The sequence below is a fragment of the Vulpes vulpes genome, chromosome 4 (genome assembly GCF_048418805.1).
Source record: "Vulpes vulpes isolate BD-2025 chromosome 4, VulVul3, whole genome shotgun sequence".
Classification (NCBI taxonomy): domain Eukaryota; kingdom Metazoa; phylum Chordata; class Mammalia; order Carnivora; family Canidae; genus Vulpes; species Vulpes vulpes.
In genome coordinates this window covers 45,254,818-45,274,839 of record NC_132783.1, presented here as the reverse complement: position 1 = coordinate 45,274,839, position 20,022 = coordinate 45,254,818, and the positions used below count along the sequence as shown (strand labels likewise).

The 20,022-nt window shown below is 34.1% G+C and overlaps 1 protein-coding gene and 1 pseudogene across 1 annotated transcript in view; one reads left to right on the top strand and one right to left on the bottom strand.

Moving 5' to 3' along the window:
• STPG2 (sperm tail PG-rich repeat containing 2) overlaps nucleotides 1-20,022 on the bottom strand; it is a 537,574-nt gene that overhangs the window by 486,924 nt on the left and 30,628 nt on the right. The window contains exons 4-5 of the mRNA XM_072757274.1: nucleotides 14,597-14,709; nucleotides 11,233-11,344 (exon numbers count right to left, since the gene is read on the bottom strand). Of these exons, the coding sequence (XP_072613375.1) occupies nucleotides 11,233-11,344; nucleotides 14,597-14,709 (225 nt within the window). The remainder of the gene's footprint in view (nucleotides 1-11,232; nucleotides 11,345-14,596; nucleotides 14,710-20,022) is intronic.
• Nucleotides 5,283-6,262, top strand: LOC112932682 (large ribosomal subunit protein eL37 pseudogene; annotated as a pseudogene).

Sequence of the window (20,022 nt, the reverse complement as noted above, 5' to 3'; positions counted from 1 at the left end):
GAACTTTGTAAAGATGTAAAAACATAAAAACCATAAGGAGAAGCCAAACTCTAATAAGTCAAAAAGAGGAGTCTGAATGTGTAAATTACAAGCCAGAAATCTGAGTGAGATCCAGGGAAATAAGAGAAAGAGCAATGCGCTCCATACAAGTAAAGAGCATTCCAAGACAGTTTTAAAGAATCACTACCTATAAATAATTTTTATATCTATTGAAGGAGTCGATACATCAACTGAATTTAAAGAAACAAAAAATGGAATGAAGCTAGTCAGCTTACCCCACACCAAATTTATCAACTTTTCCAAATCATACTTCCTACAATTGCTCTTAATGTGTAGGAGAGGCACTCCAAAATGTTTTTTTCCTGACACCTTTAAAGCTAGTCACTCCCGTTTCTTTCCCATCCCAGCCCCCAAGATTAAGATATTTCTCCACTCTATTGAAAATTCTGCAGTCTTCACCACTGAAATCCCTCTCCATATTCTCATTTCTATTCATCTGCATTTGGGAGGTTAAGACTATAAAGGATATACAACAAAATAAGACTCATTTTTTGTGGCAATATCTAAAGTTAAGGAGCAAGTGTTAAGAGGAAAAAGAAAATAGGGAGGCCATTTCCTCCATGTATTTTCTCTTCTTGCCTAAGAGTAAGATCTCATGAGTAAGGGAATGGAAAGAAAACAAAAGATTGTGGATATGTGTGTTTGAGCATGGGCCCTAAGCCCTACACTCCCTACCCTAAATGCTAAATTAAAGGATAGGAAGGACTGATCTATCCCAGATAGGTTTGCGTCTCAAAGAAAACCTATACATAATTTCCTAGGGGGAAGCTAGAGAAGTGGCAAACCATAGGGTTCATTCAACCTTCAGTCACATGCTGAGAGTTTAGCTCAACTACTCCCTATTGCTACCTCAGCATCCATTTTGTGTAGCCAGGCAGCCTACAGGTGTCTTGAACTGACACCAGCCTCTTCCTTGAGGGCATGCCCTAGATAAAAGACTATAAAGTCACAAGTAAATCTAAATTCCTGATATGACTCCCACTCCCCCAGCAGCCCCTGTGATAAGCACTTACCCCTGCTTCCCAGGGCCTTCCCCTTGTGCACCTCTTAGATAAGATTCCTTTAAAGCTTATCAAAACTCTACTTTTTTATGTTTAAATTGACCAATCCAAACTTAGCCCAGGAACCACAAAGCACTCCATTGATAGGCCCTAATAAAGGCATATGCCCCAAAAGTTGTACCATGCTCTCTGGTTGCACCTGCTTTGACCTGCCCAAATGATCCCTGAAGCATGCCCTGTACCTTTTTCATGACCTGTGAGTAATAAACCTCTATTTCAGTTTCCTTGCAGTCTTTTGCTGAACCATGGCTCACCATCCCCAGGGCTCTACTTAACAAATGGTAACTTGACAAGATCACAACAGTGCAACAGACTCAAGGTTATATCTGTAGAAGCATTTTCTTCCCCATGAAACTGAACTCTTCTATCCTCAGTGGCCATAAGCAAATATCCTTTTCTTCTACTCCCTCTATCCTACCTACCTCCTGTTGACTCTCATTTTTATCTTTCAGTTCTCAACTTTGCCCTATTCTTACAGTCCATCAAACCCTTTCTGATTTCTTTTATCCGCTCCCTGCCCGTCCCCACTGCCCAACATAGCTTTGATTCATAGTTAGCCATTCTGGCCTTGAAAATCCTGATTCTTTCATATTCTCTCCATTTCTCATATTTATAGCTCCAGTATCCAACAATGAATAGCCATACAATACAAATCCCCACTCCTACCTCCATATTAACAACAGGCTTTTGCTGATCACTATCAAAAGGGACCTTCTTCTGTTAACCTGGTACTATTTTATTTACCTCAGTTTAACTCCTTGTCACATTTGTCATAGTGTATATTCAATCTTCTCAAGTGCTGAACTCTCAAGTGCTACCTCCCTTCATCCTCTAGAGAGAGATGTTTTGCATATGTCACCAAAATGATATATGCTATGCAAATAAAATTAGTAAATCTATATCCCATGCACCTCAATATCTTTCTTTCAGAGGTCAACAAACTGTGGTCTATGAGCCAAATCCAGTCTAATAATCATTGAGAAATTACCATTTAGCATTATATAAGCCAAAAAAAATAGATTTTAAAAAAATGGAAAAGACTCCATCTTCCCTTATCTCAAAGTGTAAATTAGAAATTTCTACATCTTTGCTATGACAAAAAAGCACTGAGAAGTGCTAAGTACAATTAAGTTCCTATTTTCAACTAGTTCATTCAACTTAATTCCTTATTCCTTTTACTATTTATAGGGTAAAGAAATGAGCAGTTAATTTTTATTATTATGCAGGTTGGAATACTCCATGGAAAAAGTTGTGGGGAAAAAAATCATTTTGAACAGTATTAGTTTCATATTATACTAAATATGAAGAAAATATCAGTATGTTGTTATTATCTACTTTCACAATAACTGTTCTTTGATACCTCAATATTCTTATTTTATCAAAATTGTTTTCAGAGTTGATTTTTAAAGGAAAAAGAGGCAAACTACATACAGTTAGAACAGAGAAGCCCTTAAGTAAACATATCTTGTTTAAAATTTGTTTTTAAAAGTGCATGTATAATTAGAATGAAATTACCCTTAAATACGGTCAAATTTAAACTATACATTAGATTTCACTAGAAAAGGACACACCAAGTAGCAGTCAAATCTTCAGCTCTTTAGAGCATTCACATCTTCTACCATCTACTCCCCTAAAATACCAAGACTTGTACTATAACCATTACTTATCTTTTACAATTTTTCCATGTATAACAAATAACAGTGATATACAATAGGATAATATTGATATAGTATTTGTGCATATAATTCACAATAATTATAAGTGAAAAATACAAGATAAAAGTAAAATGATAGCGGTATATATTTAAAGTGTACCATTTGATCATTTTATATACAAATATAGTGGAATAATCACCACACACAAGCTAATTAATATATCCATCACCTGAGAGATTTACCATTTTCATTTTCTTTTTTCTGTTGATGGTAGATCCTTCCATACTTCTTTTTGTATAGAGTTTCAATCATGAATGGGTGCTGAACTTTATCAAACATTTTTTCTGCATCTATTGAAATGACCACATGGGGTTTAAAGTGTTGTATCATGTTGTGTATGTTGAACCATCCTTGCATCCCTGAGATAAATCACACTTGGCCATGGTAATATGATCCTTTAAATACACTCTTAATTTTTTATTTAACAGCTAATATTTTATTAAGGATTTTTACAACTATAATTCCTCAGGGATGTTGGGATGCTAGACTCATAAAATGAGTTTGGAAGCATTCCCTCTTCTATTTTCTGGAAGAACTTAAGGATTGGTATTAATTATTCTTTGAATGTTTGGGAAAACTCACCCATGAAGATATTAGGTCCTGGACTTTTCTTTGTTGGGAGATTTTTTTATTACTGAGTCAGGTTCTTTGTTATTGGTCTGTTCAGGCTTTCTATTTCTTCCTGATTCAGTTTTGCTAGGTTGTATGTTTCCAGGAATTTATTTCTCATTAAGTAGTCCAGTGTGTTGGTATATAGTTGTTCATAATGGTACCCTTACAGTCCTTTTCTTTTTATTCTGAGGCATCCATTGAAATGTTTATTTTCATCTGATTTTTCTGAGTCTTTTCTCTTTTTCATAGTCTAACAGTTTGTCTATTTTATCTTTTAAAACACTAATTCAAATGTTCTATTTTCTTATTCTCCTTCATTTGACTTACTCTGCTCTATTTTTTTTAAGATTTTATTTATTTATTCACGAGAGATACAGAGAGAATGGCAGAGAAGCAGGCTCCATGCAGGGAGCCCAGTGTGGGAAATACTTTCACATTAGAGTTAAAGTAATTTACACACCATCTTTACTATTATATTAACCTATGTATGTTTATATGTTCACCTTTACCTATAAGATTTCATGCTGCTGTTTAGCATGTTTTCTTTTCAATTTGAAGAAATCTGTTAAGTATATCTTGTAAGGCAGGTCTAAGAGTGACAAATTCTCAGTTATTGTTTATCTGGGAAAGACATTTTGTCTCCATTTTTAACGAATAATATTCCTGGGTATAGTATTCTTATTTGGCTGTGTTTTGTTTTGTTTTGTTTTTCAGTTCTTTGAATACATATTCTCACCCTATATCAAAGTTTCTACTGAGAAATCAACTTACATCCTTGGGGAACAGTTTTTAGAGGAGTCTTATACATGATAAATCACTTTTCTCTTATTGCATTAAAAATTCTCTGTCATTGACTTTTCACAATTTAACTATAATGCATCTCCATGTAATCTTTGGGTTGATTCTATTTCAGGACCTTTGAGCTTCATGAATTCCCTCCAAAGACTTGGGAAGTCTTCAGCCATTATTTCTTTCAGCTCCTTTCTCTCTCTTCTCCTTTTGAGACTTCCAAAGTGCATATATTGATTCTCTCATGATGTGCTATAAATACTGTAAGAATCCCTCATTCTCTTTCATTCTTTTATCTCCTTTTATCTCCTTTTTTTCTCCTTTTATCTTTTTTCTCCTCTGACTGAAAAATTTCAAATGATCTTTCTTTGGGTTGACAAGATTCTTTCTTCCATTTGAATGAGTCTACTATTGAAGCTCTCTATTGCATTTTTCATTTCATTCATTTTATTCTTCAGCTCCAGGATTTGTTTAGTTCTTTTTTTGTTATTTCTATCTCTGTTAAACTTCACATTTTATTCAACTATTATTATTTTTATTTCATTAAGTTGTTTAACTTTGTTCTCTTAAACGTCACTGAACTTCTTTAAAATAATAATTTTGAATTTATTGACAGAGCTTTTGTTTGGAGTCACTTACTGAACAATTATATTGTTTTGGTGGTGTCATGTTTCCTTGATTTTTTTTATGTCTTATGCCTTGCATTAATGTCTGTACATTTGGGGAAGCAGTCATCTCTTCCAGACTTTATGGATTACCTTCCAAGGGGAAAGAACTGTGGGTAGTTGTCAGGGCACTAGCTGAGGAGAAGAATGGCTCTAGCCCCTGAGGGAGGGGGAGCCACAGAGAAGGTTCCGGCTTCAGAGAAGGGGCAGCAGTATACACTCATAAAGCTCAGATACCTGAGGTCAACATCGCCAAAAACTACAGGGTTCTGTGGCAGCCAACGTTGCAGGTTTCTGCAGCAGCAACAAGAGCTATCGACTCCTCAGTGTCAAAAGCTGTTGCAGTTCCCCCATTTTCCTTTACCCCACAGGAGGAAGTCATGGCTAACAGGATCCTCTTGGAGCTGGGTCCAGTACAGGAGTATACCTGCTACAGTGTTGCAAGTGTTGGTGCTGGTGTCCAAGATGGGTACACATATAGCTGCCACAGAGCCAGGGTCTTGGGTGTGTACATGGTTATAAGACATGAGTAGCAAGCAGCTCCAGCCCTGGAAAAATGGAAGAACTGTAATGCCACCTTCTCCAGGGGGAGGCACAGTGCAAGAACTCCAGGCAGATCCATTGGCTGGATTAAGCAACAGTGAAAACTGCAAGGATCGTCAGTAGCAAAAGTTTTAGATGTCCACAGTGGTGACAGGGCTGCTAGTGTCTTCCTGCTCTCCTTTCACACATGGTGGGAAATCACACCACTGGGATCTTTCTTGGCATCAAACCATGATTGACTGAGGGATGGTGTGGAGCAGGTAAAATGCCTCTTACACTTTTCTATGTGGCTCTCCTGAGTTTTGAGCTCGTAAGGGTTTCTGTAGCTTCTTCATTGTACTCTAAGCTCTCCCAGAGCTATTTTCATCAATATGCAATTGTTTATTATTTGTTATTGTTTTTTTATGGAGGGAAATAAGTTTTGGGACACCTAACTCACCATCTTGTTGATGTGACTTCCAGAAAATAGTTTACATTTAAAATATTTGTTTCTACTCTTTAGTCTTAACCACAGAAATAAGATAACAAAGGGGACATCATCATTTGGAAAGTATCACAATAAGAAATACACGTTGTGCCACTACTCTGGCTCTCAGACCTACCATATCTTCAGAAGTTGACCTGTGGCAAATGTGGCTACCCTGCCAAGCAAAAGAGAGAGAATACCTGGAGTGTCAAGGCTAAAATAAGAAATACCACTAGGACTAGTCAAATGAGGCCCCAAAAAATTGTATATCACAAACTGAGTCATGGATTTTGTGAAGAAACAACACCTAAGCCCAAGAAGGCAGCTGTTGCACCATCCAGTTCATCTTAAGGATTTTAATGATTAGTCACACAATAAATGTTCTGGTTTAAAAAAACAAAAACACACCTAATTTCCTAAATTCCAGTCTCCAAGTATACACATAAGGAATTTGGATATTGCCACTCCTCCCTAACAACAAGTAGAAATCCAAACAGAATGTAAAACCCAACTCTTTTTAGATCCATAAGAGATCAAAAAAAAACACAAAACAAACCATGCCTACAAGATTGGAGAGACAGACATGTGAATATAGGGCATCACAGCTTACCACAGCAGAGATTTAAAAGTAAAAAACACTGTGGAAACCAGTGCCAGTGTAGGAATACCTAAACTGTAACTGGAGAACTGCTGGAGGCTCAGTGCAAACAAGTCTGAGAGTTAAAAACTCCATGGGCCCCATCATAGGGGAGGAACCCACAATTCTGATTTACTTCCAGGAGCTTAACTAGGCTCTCACAGTAAATACTGGAGAAAAACCCTTTCATGCATCTGGCAAGTAAAGAGGGAAAGGAAGTATTTTGAGATATACCAGAGCATTGTGTCCTTAATAAGACAAGCTCTAGTAAAAATCAAACCAATCAGAGCCCTACTTACTAGACCACTATCAGCACCTAGTAGATCTAGGGAAGGAAAATGTCCAATTCACCTCTGGCTTCTCATATAAGATAATACCTAACTCCAGCCCACACTAGCCATTCTAACCCAGTTAAAAGAGAGTTACACTTATGAAGTGTAACTTATAAGAAACACTTATGAAGTTCATAGCAGTTCAGAGGCAGAGGCCCACTAAAAGACTGAGAGCTAATAATAGAACTATATAGAACTCTTCCCCTTCCTGGGACACTTGGCGGCTCAGTCAATTAAAGCATCTGCCTTCGGACTGAGCCCCACATGGGGCTCCCTGCTCAGTAAAGAGCCTGCTTCTCTCTCTCCTTCTGCTGCTCTCCCTGCTTGTGCACTCTCTCCCTGCCAGATAAATAAATAAAATCTTAAGAGAAAAACAAAAAAACAAAAAAAAAACTCTTTCCCTTCCCCATACCTTACTACCATATTACTAAAGGCATATTTACAACAGTTCCTTTACCTAATACATGATATCAAGTTATATAAATTGAATGTGTATATCCCCCCACCCCCAAAATTCATGTTAAGCCTGTTCTCCTAATGTGATGATATTTGGAGGTAGCACCTTTGGGAAGTGATTAACTCATGGGCGCAGAGCTCTGATGAATAGGATTAGTGTCTTTAAAAAAAACAAGGGGGGGCATCCAAGACAGCTCCCTTGCCTCTTCCACCATGTAAAGACACAGCAAAAAGACAACCATGGACCAGGAAGTGAATCCTCAAAAGAACTGAATCTGCTGGTACCTTCTTTTTGGATTTCCTAGATTTCCAGAGTTATAAAGAATAATTTTTTTCTTATTTATAAGCCATTCAGTCTATGCTATTCTGTTATAGCAACCCAAACAGACTAAGATATTCAGTTATTAAGAGAAAATTAAAACCCATATTAAAAAGGAAAAATCAGAAGAAACAGGGCAAGTATCAGAGCCAGACATCGCAGAAAAGTGCCATCACCAAACGGGAACTTAAAACAAGTAGGATTAATATGCTAAGTGCTCTGATGAATAAAGAAAATAGAAGATAAGAACAGATGAGAACCACACAAAAGGCAGAAAAGGAATGCATGATAAAAATAGGAGCAAAAAACAAGGGCATCAAGTAGAAAACAGTAACAAATGTGGTAGATATTAATCCAACTATATCAATAATCCTTGAATGTCTAATGATCTAAATTTACCAATTAAAAGATGGACATTGGACACCTGGGTGACTCCATGTTTAGTGCCGCCTTTGGCCCAGGACGTGATCCTGGAGTCCTGGGATTCAGTCCCACATCAGGCTCCCTGCATGGGGCCTGCTTCTCCCTCTGCCTATGTCTCTGCCTCTCTCGCTGTGTCTCTCATGAATAAATAAATAAAATCTTAAAAAAAAAAAAAAAAGGAGATTGTCAGTGGATCAACAAATAAGACCCACTATACAAGACTTGTACAGTAGTTTTGCTGTCTATAAGAATCCCACTTTAAATATAAAAACAAATACAAGTGACACCTGGGTGGCTCGGTGGTTTAACACCTGCATTCGGCCCAGGGCATGATCCTGGAGACCCGGGATCAAGTCCCACATAGGGCTCCTTGCACTGAGCCTGCTTCTCCCTCTGCCTCTCTCTCTGTGCCTCTCATAAATAAATAAATAAAAATCTTTAAAATACACACACACACACACACACACACACACAAATAAAAAACAAATGGAGAAAAACATACTATGCTAATACTAATCAAAAGAAAGCAAGACAAGATATATTAATTTTAGACAATAAAGACTTCAAAGCAAGGAAGATTATCAGGGCTAAAGATCACTACAAAAAGACATAACAATTCTTAATGTACATGTGCCTAACAACAAAGCAGCAAACTATATGAGGCAAAACTGATAGGGCTGCAGTAAAAATAAATGAATCCACTATTGCAGTTGAAGACTTCAACACCCCTTTCTCAGAAATAGGCAGACTAGCAGGCAGAAAATCAGTACAGACATAGTTGAAATCAATAATACCATCAATCAACTAGATATAATTGACATCATTTGTAGCAATGAAAGCACATATGAAAGTCTAAGTTTCCACCTTAGGAAAATAAAAAAAGAAGTTCAAATTAAACTGAAAGTAGGCAATAGAAAAGAAATAAGTAGAATTAGAGCAAAACTCAATTAAATTGAAAATAAGAAATGAATAGAGAAAAATCAATGAAACCAAAAGCCAGGACTTTGAAAAGCTCAATCAAATATATAAGTCTCTAGCCAGGTAAACTAAGAAAAAAGAAGGATATAATTACTTGTATCAGAAATGAAGGAGAAGACATCACTACAGATCCCATAAACATTAAAAGAATAATAAAGGAATACTATGAACTATATGCCTATACATTTGATAAGCCAGATAAATTGGACCAATTCCTTGAAAGACTCAATCTTCCCAAACTCACACAAGAAAAGATATGATCCAAATAGGCTATATCTTTTTTTTTAATTGATCAGTAATTAATAACCTTCCAAAAAAAAGAAAGCACCAAGCCCAGGTGGGTTCACCAATAAATTTTACCAAACATTTAAGGAACAGATTATACCAATTCTCTACAAACTCTTTCAGAGGATAGAAGCAGAGGGAATACTTCCTAACTCATTCTATGAAACCAGTATAACCTTAATATGTAAACAAAACAAAGACATTATAAGTACAGAAAACTAGACCATTATCTCTCATGATTCTAAATTAACACTTTGCATACTGTTTGAGATTAATTATTATAATTCTATAAAATCAATTATATTATTCTGTTAACGTGTCTTTTTATTTCTAGAAACAATATTTCGCATTGCAGATTGATATTCAGAGGAAGACCAAGGAAATCAAATGCAAAGAAAATTCTTATTGAAACAGTTACTGATTTTCCAGCTGAGAATCATTTATCCTTATTCTAAACAACCCATTTTAAAATTTGTATTCTATTATCTTCAAGGTTTTTTATGTACTTGAAATATAGTTGATACATGACATTATATTAGTTTCAAATATATGCATAGTGATTCAACTTCTCTATACATTATGCTATGCTCTCCAGAAGTATAGCTACCATCTGCCACTATACAACACTATTACAATATCATAAACTATACTCCCCGTGCTGTCCCTTTATTCTCATGATTTATTCATTCCATAACTGTACGCCTGTATTTTCCACTCTTCTTCATCAATTTTTCCTAACTCCCCAAACTCCTTCCCTCTGGTAACCATCAGTTTATTCTATGTATTTATAGGTCTAATTCTGCTTTTTTGCTTGTCTTTTTTAGATTTCACATAGGAGTAAAATCATATAGTATTTATCTTTCTTTGATTTAATTCACTTAGCATACTACCCTGAGTCCATCCATGTTATTGCAAATAAGATCTTATCCTTTTTTATAACTGTGTAATATTCTATTTTCAAGTTTTTATGTTTAAATATAATAATATACTGAAGGAGGAAAAAAGCTCTTCAGTTTTATTTGCCTAACAAGTTGTAAAAGAGTAACCTGAAACATAGCTACAAAAAAATTTAGTGGTATCCGAAGTTTTATATTAATAAATATTATCCAGAAGAAGAAAGATGAAAATCCTACTATGCACAAATCACACTACACCAAGAATATTACACTTAGTTCTAGTATCATATTAAAAAGAGAAAGAAAAAAAATAAAAATAAAAAAATAAAAAGAGAGAGAAAGGAAAAGAGGGAAATTCATAAACTAGGAAAGATCCCTAGATAACTTTAAAGGAAAATAAATTACCATGAATTTAAATAAGAATAGCGAAGTGAGGAATATTTTTCTTACTAGAAAAAGACTGAAAAGGAGATTGAAAGGAAATCACAAGAAAAAGGAGAAAAAGTAGGCAGCAGGCAGGCAAATTTAGATCAGAAGGAAATTGTACGAAACAGAGTTGTCCACTACTGAAACAATAAACCTTAGGGCTAGTGAGTTCTTTATCACAAGAGATATTCAAGTAGAGATGGTGATCACTTGCTGGACATTTTTAGTCCCTTCAATAATATTCACTGAGGGGATCCCTGGGTGGCGCAGCGGTTTGGCGCCTGCCTTTGGCCCAGGGCGCGATCCTGGAGACCCGGGATCGAATCCCACATCAGGCTCCCGGCGCATGGAGCCTGCTTCTCCCTCTGCCTGTGTCTCTGCCTCTCTCTTTCTCTCTGTATGACTATCATAAATAAATAAAATTTAAAAAAAAAATGAAAAAAAAATAATAATAATATTCACTGAGTAACAACTAGCTACTAGACACAGTAGATATAAGAGTACTCTCACCTTGTAATTACAATCTTAAATACATAGAAAGAAGATAAGATAGTTACATTTCAACTTACCTTTTTTTCCTCCTGCAACATTATTACTTCATAAAATCGTGGGAGATTTAAGCAATAATTTAGTTGTTGATCTTTCTTGATGTTAATATTTTCATAATGAGGGGTCTTCGTCCTTTAGCAAAGTCAGAAAAATTGAGGAGCTTTCAGCTTCAAATATATATTTGTTTATATAAACAAATAGAATATTTTACATGAACATTACCTGCTTCAAAAGTATGCAATAATAAAATCATCTGGGTAAGTTAGGCCAATATATTCTAAATTTTGTAAAATGTATTCATTTATGTTGGCTAGTTGTGCATTTTCCAATTCAGAGCATAATAAACCTACACAAATAATGACTCCAAAAAAAATTAGATGTGGGATTTATATCAGGAGTTTAAATAAAAAGTTACCCAAAAAAGTCTATGTGTTCCATTTAATATAAAACATCTTTAAAATTTCAAATCCCTTGGTACTTCAACTATTCCTATCATAAAACAATCCAAAAAAGGGACATAAAGTTCTTTGAAAAATAAAAGAGAAAATTATTTTCACTGAAATTTACACAACCTCAATAAGAAGAAACTAAAAGTCATCAACAGCCCAAGTTTTAGAGTCAGACAGACTGATATGAATCCTAATACTGTTACCTGTGTGTTAGCTGTGTGGCCTTACACAAATCACCTTACTTCTCTAAACTCTAATTCTTCACCTGATTGGAAATAGTAACAACCAATTCTTAAGATTGTAATGATTAAAGTAGATAATATAGGTGAAATATTTAATGCCATACATGGCCCATAAGTACACATAACTGAGCTATTATTACTACAAGAATTTTTTTAAAGATCTATTTATTTATTTTAGAGAGAATGAGAGCACAAGCAGGAGGGGCAGAGGGAGAGAAAATCTCAAGCAAACTCTGCACTAAGCACAGAGCCTGAAGAAGGGCTCAATCTCACAACTCTGAGATCACGACCTGCTCTGAAACCAAGAGCCGGACACTTAACTGTGCCACCCAGGTGTCCCTACAAAAGTTATTTTTAAATAGACTATATTGACTATACTATTTTTTTCCATTTATTAAACAGAATTTCCAAAAAAACCCTCATATATTTCCAATGAACTATATTGAACATAAGCATTTTTAAAAACAGATAAAGAAAAACATAAAAACAAATGCCTAAGTTATATAATTGTAAATATTTTCTTTGACATTGCTATGATTTAAATACTCATTTAACATCTCAGTTGACTGGTTAATGCTGACTTTGCTGATTTTTTTCCACACAAATTTCAACAAGTGAACTTGTTTTCAAAATCTCAAATAGTCCTGTGGATAATAAATTTATATTTGGGAGATCAGAAGGGTCACATATCATTTAGGTCTGTGTCTTTCCTAAAAAGAGACCTAGAAGTTCATTTGTCATTTACAATGACCAAGTATCTTCACTTTTATACTATGTCAAATATCCCAGAATAATTCTGACTTGATCAGTAAAGTAAAAGGTTAAAAAAAAAAAAAAAAAGGTACAAAATGTCAACTACCAGATGGAACCAAGACAACTCCAAATAAAAGGTATGGTGAGGCAGCAAAACCAAAGAGCAGACAAATTATGGAAATGGTGACATAACTGAAGCAGTCTGGAATGCAATTTATATGGATACATTCTTACAAGCAAAAGTGAAAATGTAAATAGAAGAAACACAGGAAATAAAAAAGCTCAAAGAGAAAGTAACATTTAAAAACCAGGAATTAAAAAAATAAATAAATAAATAAATAAATAAATAAATAAATAAATAAAATAAATAAATAAAATAAAAAAAAATAAAAACCAGGAATTAGAATGAGAGTGGGACAGAGTTGGAGAAACAAAAGAGACTCTTAGGAAAAAACTGCCTAGCAAAATCAGAACAAGGTTAGACTCTCAGTTATGCCTGCAGTATTTGGTCAGAAGTGTAGTGGAATGAAAGGAATGCAATCACCAGAGAACTACATACCTTAAAAAAAGGTTACTTTTGCCTTATGTTAATTAAACCTCAATAAAATTAATGGGCAGGAGGCAGGCAGACAGACAGACAGACAGATAAGTAAACCAGCCAAACTGAAAGAAAAAAAGGATAAAATTAGAACACTGAATAACAAAAGCACATGTAAGAGGATGAACAGAATGAATTAGAACATCTCGTAGACTTTGTTTCATTTGGGACAATGACAAAAATATTGTTAGACCCCATTAAGCTAAACATGCATATTAAAGTTCTAGTGTACTACTAAAAGAATAAAAATACAAGGTGTACCTCCCTGTTTAGGAGAGTGAAAAAAATGAAAAGAGAAGAGGGGATAAATTCCCAAAAACAAGAACCATGTTTTATCCCTTTTATTCTGCTACCATGTGTAGTACTAACACACAGAATTCAAACAATGTTTGTTCAGTAAATGAACATTAGTAAGGCAGTCTAAGAAGAGTCTAAGCCATTACCACCACTGGTATACAGATGTGTTTGAATCTGCCTAGGAAACTACATAGATAGGTAATCACTGCAGGACTTCTTATAAGAAAATTCATTCTATTAGAGAAAAAGAATCAGGCAGATAAAATGGATCTTCTTTAAAATTTTTAATGAAAACAGGTGATAGATTCTGAGAACAACATGGTATTTGCTACTCAACTTAGTCTCCCATGGACCCATGGCTGAGGTCTTAACCGTAGGAGACAGAGAAAGTAAGGCAGAGTTTTTTTTACCAGAAATGTACTTCCTAGTTAAACTTCATAAATATAAGCTCCAACCTGATGCTATGGCTCTGAACCCCACAATAAGAATGGCTTCTACATCTACCATTTAGTCAGAAGAATGGACACTGGAGCCAGGCACAAATGAATCCTGGGTTATCTTCTTTTATATTTTCTCTGATCTTCTGTGTATATTTTAGTATTCAGACACACGGGTTGTACAGTCACAAACAGGCCTTGGTTAAAGTCTAGCTTTGCCACTTAAAAGCCAAATGATCGAATGCTATTTACTCTTTTTGACCCTTGCACTTTTCACCAATAAAATATGGATAACAATAGTAATTACACAGAGACTTGGGAAGGTTAAATGAGGTAATACATGTGAAGCAGATAGCACAGAATCTGGCTTATAAAAAAAAGCAATAGTTTTCATATAGGTTACTCAAAAATATTTCTTGGAGTTTTTCATACTGATCTGTCCTTACATAACAGCATGTCCTGGTCTAAATTATTAGAATACTTTCTAGTCAAGAACTATATTAAATGTGTGTGTGTGTGTGTGTGTGTGTGTGTGTATATATATGTATATATATATATATATATATATATTTTTTTTTTTTTTTTTTTTTTTTTTTTTTTTTACTTACTGGCCTATATCATACTGTCCAGGACCAGGTCCTGACTTTATAGGTAACTCAAGTCTTCCCAAAGAGTTGCCAAAATGTATCCCCTTGTATTTCAAAGTTGCATTGGAAAAATCCTTTAAAGGAAAAAAAAAAAAGTGAAGATGAAGATGAGACATAGTTTAAATAAGCCATGAAACAAAGTTTAACTTCATTCAATTCTAAATCCAAAGCAAGGACAGCCTTAGCCAAAGGGGTTCCACTAACAAATACTCAAGTCTTCTCTCAACCTTAATGAATACTGCCATGCCCATCCCACTCCTGAGTCAGCCAGGATTCCTAGAGAAGTATCTCTAGTTTTAGCATATCTTCAATCAATATGAACAGCTTTGCTCTTGGCAATACATACACTCAACAATCTAACATCTTAAGGGCAATAAAGAGGAGCTCCTCATTGTTTAAAAAAGGGAGGGTTGGGCAGAATTGTATGAGTTAGGTAATAGAAAGTCTATTAAAAGTGGTCTTAATTAAATAGAAATAAAATCAATTTCCAGAAAAAAATTCAAATTCAATTAACACCAACAGATATTAAGTAATTTCTAATTACTTGGTATTAAAACCATAACATACTCATGTAAAGTTTTCAAATAGCAATAAATATATAACAAACAAATTAAATGCTACCCCCAGTTCATTTTCTTGTTTGAGGTCCAGATTAGTTCTTTATTGCCAAAGAAATTATTCGCAACATGAGAAATCAACAGTATTTCCTTTGCATCTATTATAATAAATGTCAAAATTAGGCATGACCCTGAAAAATTCACTACAGAGAAGTTAAAGGATTTGGTTTCATTAGAAATTAATAAAACAATAAAATATAAGAACAGTAACTTCTCTTATTATAGAAATTCTCTTTTGTTGACCTAATAGATTCTAAATTGAGCAATCATTCAAGAATTTCTTTAAAAATCATTTTTAACTGATAAATGTAAACTCTGATCTACTTACCTTATTCTTTAATTCACATTTATAAAAATATTGTTTTAAAATAAACTTGGATTAATAATTCACTTTATATACATGTAAAAAATTAAATCCCCATAACATAAACTTGTAATTTAATTGCATAAAACAGTGTCACTTGTGCTTAAGTATTACTCTTCTAGAACAGTGGAACCAACTTCTCTCAATTATCATTATAAATAATTATTAATGAAATAAATAGCAATATTAGTAACATAAAGTATAATTCCAGTTCAAAATGGTGAATCAAACCCACATCTGCCCAACTCCTAAAAATTTCAAAAATAGTGTATAAAATAAACATAAGTTATCAGTACTAAAAACTAAGAGAAGGTATCATTCACATTCCAAAACTTCAAAGAATTTCTGGAAAATATAGCACAGCAGAGAGACATAATCAGAAAAAGAACTCACCACACATGAAAAGAACCTCCTCTGAAGCCTATTGATGACCCCAATGAGACAGAAACAAGAGATAAGGATGGACTCTCAGGTGGTAAGTAGGGAGCAATTCTCAAAATTACTAATACCCTTGGAGATTTGTGCCAGGGCCATTACTTGATGTTAACATCCACTCTATTCTTGACATGCACAGTTGGAAATAAATTAGAAGCACTGCCATTGGCCCCTAATGAGGACAAACTTTCTATTTAGAGAGACACCACTCCAGAAAGTTTTGGGATGCCAAACAAAATCCAAAAAGATCTAGTAGAGCACTAAAGTTCCTTACCATGTGAAATGTCTTTTACTTCCTAGAATTTACCATTAACAACTAGCCCTCAGATGTTACATAATACAAAAACAATAAAACTAAACTTTCCCTTCTTATATCCACCTCATCTAAAGAATTAAGGGGCCAACACAATCTCTGACAGAACACTGATGTCTCCATGAAGTAAAATGGGATCTTTGTTGATTACTTTTATAGATGTAATCCCATAGAGAAACTGGACTGCAGTTTCTCTATAGGTTTCCCCTGTATTGATTGATAAACAAGGGATTGTTTATTCCCTGCTTGGGGGTGGCAGAGGATATTGGAGCCAAGGGTAAAGAAACAGAGTTATTAATTATGTTTAAGTAATATTCTGTCATGCTTTTAAATGTGTAGTGAACTAATAGGGCAAACCAATCAGAAGGTGAATGTTAAAACTAATCCTATGGGAAGCAGCTAATCATAACGACACTCATCCAGAAAGAAAATCTTATTGTCCAAAAAGTGGTAATGCTAAATACTGAAATTTTCAGTGGACTGAATTTGCCCCCTAAGAGTACCCACTGGATTTATGCCTGTGTCCTGCAGGGTACAAAGAGGCTATATAAAAATCTAAAAAGACCTCTTTCATTGAACAGAGGCAAAACTCAGTGCTACTTTTAGATCCTTCTATTACAATGTAATACAAAGAGAGAAATACATTATTCCCTCAACCTCACTTCAGCTCATCAAGCAACTTTAGCTGTGATCAGGTACATTGATAGAAATGTCCAGCAGGGAGCACCATCTGGTAAGAGACTAAAGCGCCTGGTGGAACAGCAGCTGTCTCACTGGAAATAGACTTGTTTAGGAACATGGTCAAGACAGCCCCTAAGGACTCCCAGAAACACCTGGGAAGAAGTTTGCAGAAGACAAGAAGACCTCTATATCAATAGCAGGAAACAACATACTTATATTTCAGTTATTAACAAAATTGTGACTCTCCCTAATACCCACAATCCAATGAAGCCTGAGAAAATTTGTTATATAAATTTGTTATATAAATAAGCAAAATTAAGCCTTATTTACACTAGGAATATTTCCAGCACTATAAGTGAGACCACTTATATTATATATCAATATATATATATATATAATCAATATATATATAATCAATATATATATAATATATAATTATATATAATATATAATATACATAATATATAATCAATATGTATATATTGATTATAAGTACATAATCAATGTACTTATATTATTAGTATGTAGATCCCTTTTAATGAATTACAACACAAAGAGCAAACAGATATTTTCCTATATTCACTATAGATATTCAGCTTTAACATACTACGAAGCTATAACTCTATAAAGCACAAATCAAAGTAAGGTGATATTATCATAAGTAGGTTATCTAATTGATACAGGATTCTCAAGCCCAGATCTTTCTTAGTAGTAGAAGGAACAGATCTATGAATAAAAATTGAAAGAGCTATCCCATCAATCTCTATAACACATAGAATATACACTCCTTTGGCACTCCTGAGTATAACACAAAAGGAAATAAGGTAGTTAGATCACCCAAAGGCTTTATATCTGGGGTGCAAGGGCAAATGTCATAACACCTAGCAGAACAGTACAGAAAAACGGGACAGCCTGACTGTCCAGCAGAGCTGCAGACGGTAGTAAACAAATACTGGAAGAAACCATAGCATCCACTAGAGTCGCTGAAAAGCACCCTGTTCCTTTGGGTCAGTGGCAACTCCAAAGACTGCTATACCTTACAAAGCTTTTGGAAAAGAAAGAATGCCAGTCCACACAACACTTTGCTAAAATAAGTGTTCTAGACCATCTTTCAAATGGAATTACCTAATATAGCCACAGTCATATGAATAAATTCATAGCCATGAATTTCAAAGTACATATACAGTTTTGTGGAAAGAGCAAAATTTCTTCATTTCTGCTGTATCTTATTTTTATTTAGAAATTAAGTGGAATTTCATAATTGTGCAGATTTTAGGCATAATAAGTACAACACACAAATGTAGAACTCTGTTCTATTATAATATAACCATGTTAAATATATTACATAAGTTATATTTCAGGCAGGGGTATATCTACTAGGTTTATTTACTATAGCATACAGTTTTTTTAAAAAAATCAGTATTTTAAGACAGTATTTTGATAGAACATCTCTTACATCTCATTTTTATAGCCTAAAAAATATATGTTAAAGTTTTATATTAATTCTTTTAACACAGCATTTCAAGACCTCAAGCAGAACTATCTAGGAAGCTTTCTTCAGGTTAATTTACACTGTTGTGATTTTGTGGTTCACTGTTTTACAATTCTTAAGATAAACAGTAGAAGGAAAGATTATGCATAAAGATATATACACACACCATTCAAGACATTAGCAAAATCCTTTTCCTGTATAGACACTGAAATTATTTTTCACCTAAACCATGTGAATTGACTACTTCTTATTCACTAACCTCTGACTGCAGAGGTTACTCAGGTAAATGTTCAATCTGAAATTTAATTTAAAAGCCTCTTAAAATTGCAGGACAGAAAATGAAAAATAAATTGATGCACTCTCAACTCTAAATCATACTCTCTTTATGTCAAGAAGTGTTGATAATACCAACTTCAAGGTCATTGTCAACTTGGAAAATCATTAGCAAATAAAATATGACTTAATTGAAGCAAACTCAGCATGGAGCTGCATTATTTTAAGTGAATGTTGTAATATAACTTGAAGAATTACTAACTGCCAGTCCCATTGACAATAAAATGTATGAAGAAGGGACTATGCAACTTTTCTACCATGTCTTTTCCCTAATTAAGCATGGAAATAGAATTTGTGAAGAATTAAAAGTCCCAAAGTGCATCAATTCAAACACTAATGGACTGCTCTCCAGCATGGCAGCACACAGGTAATTCCCAGCATGTTATCATTAGCAAATGTCAGTGTCATAATTCCAACCACTAACTTTGCTTGTGAAATCCACCTCTGAAAAGCAGGTTTCTAATGGTTACTTGTGTTCTTCTTAAAAAGAGAGAAAGAGACACTAAATTTTATAATTCAAATGTTATACAAAGTAACTTATATAGAGAAATTTTCCTTACAAATTAAATATGGCTAAACTTATCATTTATTGGCTAGGGCTTATCTATTTAAACTAGGTAAAAAATCTCCAGCATACATTATTCATCAGTTCAGGAAAGAACAACAATTACACATCTTTTGGATTATTTTCCTAATCCTCTATTAATATTCCATCTAAAAACTGAGCCAATATATAAGATTATCTCAAAAAGCAACTAAAGATACATATAGAATTATTAGAAATTAGGTAAGATCCAAATGAACATTTACTACAGTATCAATTTCATAGTAACCTATAGGAATCTGTATTTTTCTTTCTGAAGGAAAAATAAGAAAATAAATTTTATATGTCAATGTTTATTCATATATGAAAAATGTTTTATATATCTAGGTAAGCTTGGAGGCATGGTTCTAGATTTCAAATAGATGATATATTATTCCCCAAAATAGTATATATGAAAAATATAATTTTAAAGACAAAATAAGCACTTTGAGACTTAAGAGCAATCAGAGAATTGATTAAGTCAAAGATCTAGGACTACTGTGAAAAAGAGCTTAAATAACCTGGCCAAGGACAAATGACTATAAGTGATGAAGCTAAGAAAAAAAACC